The sequence below is a fragment of the Etheostoma cragini genome, chromosome 21 (genome assembly GCF_013103735.1).
Source record: "Etheostoma cragini isolate CJK2018 chromosome 21, CSU_Ecrag_1.0, whole genome shotgun sequence".
Taxonomy (NCBI): Eukaryota; Metazoa; Chordata; class Actinopteri; order Perciformes; family Percidae; genus Etheostoma; species Etheostoma cragini.
Window position 1 is genome coordinate 21,686,083 of NC_048427.1, and position 8,867 is coordinate 21,694,949.

Here is an 8,867-nt window from a genome sequence, read left to right on the forward strand (position 1 = left end):
CCCTCTTTATGCAACCACTTAGTGAGCGTCTCACATGGCCAGAGGCCCACGCAGTACCTGGTCCTGGAACATGGCTCCCCCGAAGGCCCAGACCACAGCAAAGACGAAGTAGAGCTCATAAAGTTCCTTGGCGCAGTCTGGCGGGGTGTTTTCAGGAATCAGTAGACACTCCAGCAAATGGCACAGCATCTGGACCATGCTCTGCTCAGGGATAGGGATGATCTTCTTAAACCTGAGCAAAGACAGACATTACATCACTGGACTCAAGCATTATTACACAACGGGTGTCGTTGACAAATCTATAGGCTCTGTGGCATTATGGGACAGAAGAGCTTCTCTGGATCCTGAATACAGTGAGGACAAAATAATCCTCCTCTGCTTCCTGTTTTTGTTGTATGCTCCAACAGCCGTGGTGATGGAGGTGTTGGAGGAGGCGAGTGCTCCTGTACAATAGAATGCAGGATGGGATCCAGTTCTGCTGAGTCACTCAGTGTTTGCCTCAGTCCAACATGTTATGTCACATGGCAGCCTCCTACGTCATCCGAACATGACAGGGACCACAGACTTTAAAAAAGATGGACGGAGCTTTGCATCTGGGAAGAAGCGATGTTCCATTCTGAGCGCGTCGCGAAATCCTGGAAGTTTTCTGTGACACACCTACAAGGCTTGCATCGCTTTAAACAAATGACATCACTGACGACTCGCTGCCCATCCGTACCACGTGACTGGCTCAGGAGCTAATCTGCACAGTTTTATTAAACCCTCCTGATACACACAAGAACATGCACGGCCCTCTGCCTGGTTAAACCACCGCCACCTTCCCGTTTTAGAATAGCCAACTAAAATTGCCCTTCCAGCTATTATATTATGACCTAAAGGACTGATTTACACATAAATGATTGCCTTGATGGTTTACTACACAGTTATGTTAATGATATTATACCAGAAAATACACACTATATTGATATGAATGGATTACATGAAAATTGAAAAATCTTTACTGTCGCAATATTTTGTCAGAAACTGTCTCTGTATTACAGATCACAAGATCATCTGTAATATATACATATATATTTTGATCTGCCTGTTTTACAATGCATTAGGAGGTTTCTTCTCGTCACTACTGCTGAGAAGTGTAGCTAAAGCTGAAGCTCCTTAAAGCTGCATTCTCTCTAACCTCCAGCAGGGGGAGACTCCTTAAAGCTGCATTCTCTCTAACCTCCAGCAGGGGGAGACTCCTTAAAGCTGCATTCTCACTAAACTCCAGGAGGAGCAGACTCCTCTAAGCTGCAATCCTCTAACCTCCAGCAGGGGGAGACTCCTTAAAGCTGCATTCTCTCCAGTGGCTCCTGTTTCTGTAGAACTCTATAAGAAAATGAGCCTACCTCTCTGTTGATTTATTACCTCCATGAACATTTTAAATTGCTAGCTTCAGGTCTTCTTCAATACAGCATGATCTTCATTTTGTGTTACCTTGATCTGAGGCCATCCAGGCAAGAGGGGAGGTACTTGTCAAACAGTATGGTCAGATTGGCCTTCTCTGATTGGACCTCCCTCTTGTCAATCCAGCTGGAGACCGGCGGGTTCCAGCCGAGGTCTGCTGGGTTTATATACAGGATGCCTGGAAGGGAAAGAGGGAACACATTTAGTGATTACAATTACTGAGGGTCCCAGGGGCAAACACGTGTTGCCCCTTTGACCCCCACTTCCCGATGCCGAGTACAATGCAGAAAGCAGCCTATACATGGCTGCTCCATGATTTGCCCCGACACCTTGAAAGCAGACAATACTCCAATACCTGTGTGAACAAACTAGATGTGAACAGCTACATGACTATTAGTTCAGAAGTTGCCCACTTTGCCCGGTTGCTATTTATCCCACACATTTGAAAATAAATCCAAAATACAAGTGCAGTATTGTCTTTAAAGCTTTAGTGTGTAACTTTTTGATATTAAAAACGTCAGTTCCATTCAAGCCATTACCAAACCAAGCTAATTAAGAAAACTCTCTCAGGACTTCTCAGTGTGACTATGTTGGCGTCAGGTGACTATCCAGGGCAGAAACTCCAGTGAAGATAATGACTTAATCTGAGGAGAACATCACGTTCTTTTAATCCTCCGTGTCCTCCTTGGCTACTAGCAACTGTGTGGAGGAGGTGCAGAGTTTTCCGAAGACTTGTATGTAAATGTGCTGTACTCATATAGCGCTTTTCCAGTCTTAACAACTGCTCAAAGCGCTTTTACATCTACAGGAGACATTCACCATTCACACACATTCATACACTGTGGCCGGGGCTGCCGTACAAGGTGCCACCTGCTCATCAGATAAACACTCACACACATTCACACTCCGATGCGCAGCACCAGGTGCAACTCGGGGTTCAGTGTCTTGCCCAAGGACACTTCGACAATGACTGCAGCGGCGGGGATCGAACCACCAACCTTCCGATTGGAAGGCAACCGCTCTACCACTGAGCCACAGCCGCCCCTCCTGTATCATGTGGACGCCCCGTCAGTGTTGTTGTCATTACTGAGAATTCCTCATGTGGAGTCAGAAAAGACGCACTCTAGCTTTAGAACCCCATGTAGAGACAAAGAAAGGAAAGCGAGGAGTACCTGCTCTAGATACTGTAGCGGGGGTGGCAGTGCGAAGGTGGCTGATCTCAAACACCAGCCTCATGGTAGGGTTCAGAGGGATCCGCTCATTACTGGCCAGAGTCAGCACCTAACAAGGGGGACACAGGGCATGGAGACACCCAGCATTACAGCACACACTAGCTCTGTTTCCATCCACACGTTTTGATCTGAATTAAGCGATATAAAAAAAAAATGCCTTATGGAAACAGTAAAATTCAATGGAATTTCATGAATATCGACAAAGGAAATCCGTTCGGTCTCATCAGAATTTATATCGAGTGATATTCGGCTCATGTGATATTTTATTTATCTTATTTATCTGATTAGGACAATGCACATTAATGAACATTTCTGTAAATGCGCCACTGTTAGCCAATTGGCTATTTTTCCCTCGCTTTTACTCGCTTGCACCTTGTTATCATCCATGACTGTGTTGAGCGACTCAATCCACATGGGGTCAATGTCTCCATCCAGAACGATCCACTTGGGTCCGCTGTGACTGATGTTGGCCAGTTCCCTCATGATGTTGGAGAACAGGCCTATGGGAAGAAGAGTTCACAAGTTGGATATTTAACTCAGGTCAGCAAACACGTCACACTAATAAACACTAGACTCACCATCTTTCCACTCTCTGGTTGCTGGGTTGATGATGCCAAAGAGCTCGTCATTGGTCACAGCCTTTGGGTTAAGGTCTGCCCATACAGGTCTGCGCTTCATGTTCTGATAGGTCCTTTGGAGTGACCTCATCACCTGACTCTTTCCGGTGCCTGCGTTCCCGATCACAAACACAGAGTGACGAACAGCCAGCAGCTCCTCGAGCTGCACCACCTAACAATAACACACACACACACACAAACACACACAGATTTTAGAATTCTGCGTCTGTCTTTCATGTTTTGATTGTTTTACTACAAACGTATTAAGGGAGAGGAAATTGATGGGCTTTTCACAGTGCATATTGCATGGCAAACTTCAATGAGGACTACACTGTCCCAGTCAAAAACTGCATTATTATTATAAATTATAATAAAGACATCAAGGCCATCCTGAATGCATAGAAGAGGGATTGTTTTGGTGATATGGAGGATGTGAAGACATGATAAGAACCGCTAATAGTAAAGATCAGGGAGGCTAAAGAGAAGTGCAGGCGGAGTCAGAAGAACAGAAGACCCAGTGTGGCATGAAGATCATCAGTGGTAATCATCACAGGCCGACTGCCAGCCGAGGAGTTAAAGGCAACTTGGACATGATTAATATGATGGCCCCGCTAACCCCCCATGGACTTATCTAGAGTCTGCCCCCAACAGTCACATTCTCCCCCTCCTTGCATCCCCTCATCCTCCTATGAGGGTCCCACTAACCCTACCGCTGTAGTTTGACAGTCCTCTTGAAGACCCCCTCACCCCCACCCTCCCTGTAACCTCTGCAGTGTTCTTCACAGCTGACCAAGTACAAAGACAGCTGATGAGAGTCCACTGAACAAGGCTAGGCCCTGATAGGGTGAGCCCCAGGGTCCTCAAAACCTGTGGGATGTGTCTGCGCTGCTTTCCAGATGTGGCGCGACTACCGTGAGAAACTGCAGCCATTCAAGTCAATGCGTGATATTCCACCAGCCACGTGCGTGGAGAGGCTCTCTGCTCCACTAAAGATATGCACCAGGTCTTTTTTCACGCAAGCCGCGGGCGTTCAGACAGCCGGGCAGGACGTGAGACAGGATCCCAAGATACGTGCCTCTGGACAATGTCTCCGACTCTCTCCTGGACACAATAATCCAAACTCAGCAGTACATACCACCACGATGCACCACAGGAAGTCCTTCCTACCTGTGGCCATCAAACTGTTCAACTCCTCAGACACTAGGAGAATTATTTATAATCATGTCTATTATTTATGTCTTCAACTGTGCAATATTGAATGTGTGCAATACCTTGTGTTCACACATAGATATTAAATTAATTAAACTGTGCAATACTCCACTTTTACAAGACCACTGTATTTAACCAAATAAACTGAAGTGCCGGCCTATAGCCAACATGTTAAGAGTATAAAGAGCTTGCTCTACCTTCACACAGATTCTCAGTATGAAGGATGCCATGCTTCTCTACATTTGGAATAATTTATCTGACCGGCAGTGTAACACTTTCTGCAGTTCTAATTAAGGTATGAGAGGTGATGAACAGAGTGTGTAACAGACGGGGCAAACGGGACAAACAGAGATTTCCACTCAAACCTCAATCAATGCCATCGACCGCCCCCCCCGCGGCTCCTACTCACCATCCATTCAGCTCAAAGGGCCCGGCTGATTACCGCTTTGATGTGGGGACGAATAATGCTAGCGCAGGCTAACGCCAAAGGTAGGCAGTCTCTTTCCGACACACCCTCCCCCCCCCCCCCCCCCCCCCCCCCTCGTTGTCTGGAATCAAAAGGTTGGCCGCACAAACAAAGACAGTAAAAGTTCAAGCTCTGGGGGTGGGTGCTTGTTATTGACCGCCCCGCCATTCTCACTCTCTTGCTCGCTGTGTTTCTCCTCCTCTTTGTTTATTTCCGTGGCTGTCTCTCACAATATCAGGGTTAAGTGGCATGGTGCAGCGCCAGCCTCCGTTGATGGAGTGTTATTATGTGCTTCCTGTGTCTATTTGACCTGAGGCAGTTTGCACTTATTTCCCCTGGTCCTGCGTTCATCTGTCTCTGACATACAACGCCTTCTATGGTGTGTGTGTGTGTGTTTTTGTGTAATGACCAGAATTAGGTCAGCAGCTCGGGCACCTGAAATCTCATCGCAGCTAACTGTTGGCTTTCTGCAATATTTGCCCAATTCATCCCTATCCTGCAGACATGTCTGACACTAATGTGTATTTCCCAGCTGAACATTATGATGTGAGGTAAATAGCTTTTGGAAAGAACTACGATAAATCTAAATGAGATTGCTACAACTGTAATATCTGTCTAAATTGTTAAAGACAAATCCCCCATGTGGGGACTTTGCTCCAGCATCGCAGACAACCTGTGATTGCGTTTGCCTCCATCCTTGGCAACATTTTGAGTTGTAATCAAAACAGAATCCGATAAACTGCAGCAGGCGAGCATGTCGGGAGGCTATCCAGGAATCTGGGTTAACTTACCTTAAGGAGAAAATTGTCCTCGGCCTGCAACTTTAGGTCCAAAATGGACTCCTTCACGTGCTTCTCAAAGTCCAGGTCTCGTTTCCTAGGGACATCCAGGGCAGGGAACAGGTCACCTATCAACCCCATGAACACGGGCATGTCATCTGTCACTATCTTGGGGATGTTGAAGTCTCTCAGAGCTCGCATCAGCACCTGGTCCTCCGCTCGGCCGGGGTCTCCTCTCTTCAGAGAGCCGGCCACCACCAGCACGGACTTGATGGCTCGGAGGCCCCAGTCGTAGTGGTCCTTCAGTGGGCAACACACGGCAGAGGTCAACACATATCCTCTAACACTGTGTTTAGTGTTTTAACAGTGAGCTTAATCTACTTTATATTCTCGGACGTCATTTCTTACATCAACATAATATTCCTGAAGTAACTTATGATATCTCTTCTTAAAATATCATTTGTAAGGTGACGCTAAAGTAGCTTACTCAACAGTGAGTCGTAGTTGTATGTGTGTCCAGAAGGTTAGATGTGTCAGTCTTCAGAACACACACACACACACACACACACACACACACACACACAAAGCAGGAAAACATATGCTTGTGCAATATTTAACCATAATTATCAACCACTTGTTTAATTCAAGAAAGTAGTTGTCTGAATCGGCTCCTTCCACTGATCTGCAGGCTCAGCCCTTGTGAATATTGCTCAGAGAAGAGTCTGTTCATTATCATTTGATTTCATTACTACTAAGTTGCTAATGTTGGAAAACCTGCAATGAAACTTTGGAAAACAACTTTGGAGTAGCCAAAGTGTTATTAAGGTGATATCTAGAAATGTCTGAAGAAGTAGAGCTTTATTAAACCGCCATAAAAAGGAAGTAGTGTGCTAGGACACGTAAATGGGCCTGTGGTCACGGGAAATTCATCCAGAACAGAGGGCTCATAAAATGACTTACCTAAGTTGAGGACCTCTGCTGTAACAATTAGTCAGCACTGCAAGGGATTTTATTGCTTTTTTAAATAATTTAAATAATGGCATGACATGTAAAACAGGACCGGACTAGAAGAGGATGAAAGAACATTTTAGATGGAATCACATCAGCTTCTTGTTCATATGCATCAGACTTCATTCAGACCCTTCAGTGAGACAGGAGCGGTGCCTCGGGCTCGGAGTCCATCAAATAGACCAGGAGCAGCGGGTGAGCTGTTTTTGCAATTCTTTAAACCAATCACAATCATCGTGGGTGGGTTTAGTCGTCAACAGAAAACTCTGATTGGACAGGTTGTCTAGCTAGCTGTCTGGATTTACCCTGCAGAGATCTGAGGACCAGGTAACCATAGTCCTCAGATTGGACAGATAGTCTAGCTAGCTGTCTGGATTTACCCTGCAGAGATCTGAGGACCAGGTAACCATAGTTCTCAGAAATCAGCCGCAGGTTAGAGTGCCAACACAGAGACAGAGGACGGGGACGGACATTTGGTGGCACCGGAACAATCCCGTAAATGACAAGTTGTCGATATAGACCAGGGTATAAATGGATCTGGCCTTTCTAACCATATCACATGCGCAAGATGAAATAAAGCAGATAATACCTGTTTGGACAACAGCTCTTTACACAGTGTGTAGAGGGTGATAAACTTCCTGGCCAGGACGCGGGCATCCAGGAAGCCCTCGGCCACCAGCATGATTTCACAGATCAGCTCGAAGTCTGGCACCACCATGGCACACGGTCTGAGGAAAAAACAGGATCTCAGAAGTAGGGCGGAATAATAACACTTGCAGTTCACTCAACTTGTGTGTCCATGTGAGCGGATAGTGAGATAGCACACACAGCAGAGCTAAGGAAGCTCTGATCAGGTCACAGGCCATCCCACTTCAACACGTCTCCAATGTGCAGCGCTTTATTCCCACTATGGGTCCAGCTATCTCCCCCTTTTCACAGAGCCCCTACTCACCTAGCATTCTCTCTCTCTCTCTCTCTAATCTGTCCCATGACTAGTTGACACCCCAAAGGCGTCTTTAGCTGGAAGGGTAATCGAAGAGAAGATGGGATTAAACCCTTTTTGCATGGCCCGAGTGCTTTATAAGATGCATTCTGTTCTCCTGTACAAGCAGCGGTGTAGTCTACTTTACTGTACTGCAACTCAACCCGTATTAGAAGACCAGTAGCAGAAGTCAAAGTTCTGTCACAAACCTATGTTGCTACTTATCTCTGAACATTTTTAGTGGGTATAAGGAAAGTCTGGAGCTTCCTATAAAGCGTATACCGGCCTATCACGTACACTGGTTATAAGAGGCTGTATTGTTTTTAGTTATGGGGCTTACGGCCTGCAATGTTCTGTTTTGAAGCCTTTATTTTTATGCATACTAACTGTAAGCTAAGAAAATGTACACCTTGTATTATATATTTATTATTTAGGCTATAATTATTTGTTTAAATGTTGCTTTGTTTTTTTTATTCAAGAAAGGTGACACTGTACAGGATGCATATAAATAGAATATCTTGAATTGGTTTAACATTACTTTGTCAATCAAATCCCATCCACCCACCCACAACAACCACTTACTGCCATTAAAATAATTAAGGTTAATAATAATAATGATAATGAAAATAAGTACATAATAATGAAAAAGAAAAAAAGAAAAAAAAAAAAAAAAAAAGGGAGAAAGAAAAGGGGGGGGGCACTCCACACTCTTACATTTTACATGCCTGTTGCTACATATGGTTGAAAAAAAACAAAAAGAAAAAAAAAAAACACATCAGGCCCCTGTTGTCTTACGGGAGAGTATTGAGCTTATCAAAATACAAAATCAACGGGTCCCATATTTTTTGAAATTTACTAATTGAACCTCTGGTGAAGTACTTAATTTTTTCTAATTTCAAGAAAAACATTAGTTCACTGAGCAGGACAGACCCTTTAGGTGGATCAGGAGATTTCCACTGTAAAGCTATTCTTCTACAGGCTAACAAAGAGGCAAAAGCAAAAGCATTCTTCTTATCAGTGGGCAACAAGATCTCATTTCAACACTCCAAAGGCGGCCATGTCTGCAGAGGGTTTCACTTTGGTATCAAAAGCATCATTCAAAATGTTGCAGACATATGACCAAAAATCTCT

At 44.9% G+C, this 8,867-nt stretch overlaps 1 protein-coding gene across 1 annotated transcript in view; it reads right to left on the reverse strand.

Moving 5' to 3' along the window:
* The window catches only part of LOC117937069 (dynein heavy chain 9, axonemal-like), a 114,749-nt gene that overhangs the window by 66,385 nt on the left and 39,497 nt on the right, over positions 1-8,867 (reverse strand). Inside the window, exons 36-42 of the mRNA XM_034860727.1 lie at positions 7,344-7,482; positions 5,759-6,046; positions 3,254-3,464; positions 3,048-3,175; positions 2,616-2,724; positions 1,474-1,621; positions 58-232 (exon numbers count right to left, since the gene is read on the reverse strand). Of these exons, the coding sequence (XP_034716618.1) occupies positions 58-232; positions 1,474-1,621; positions 2,616-2,724; positions 3,048-3,175; positions 3,254-3,464; positions 5,759-6,046; positions 7,344-7,482 (1,198 nt within the window). The remainder of the gene's footprint in view (positions 1-57; positions 233-1,473; positions 1,622-2,615; positions 2,725-3,047; positions 3,176-3,253; positions 3,465-5,758; positions 6,047-7,343; positions 7,483-8,867) is intronic.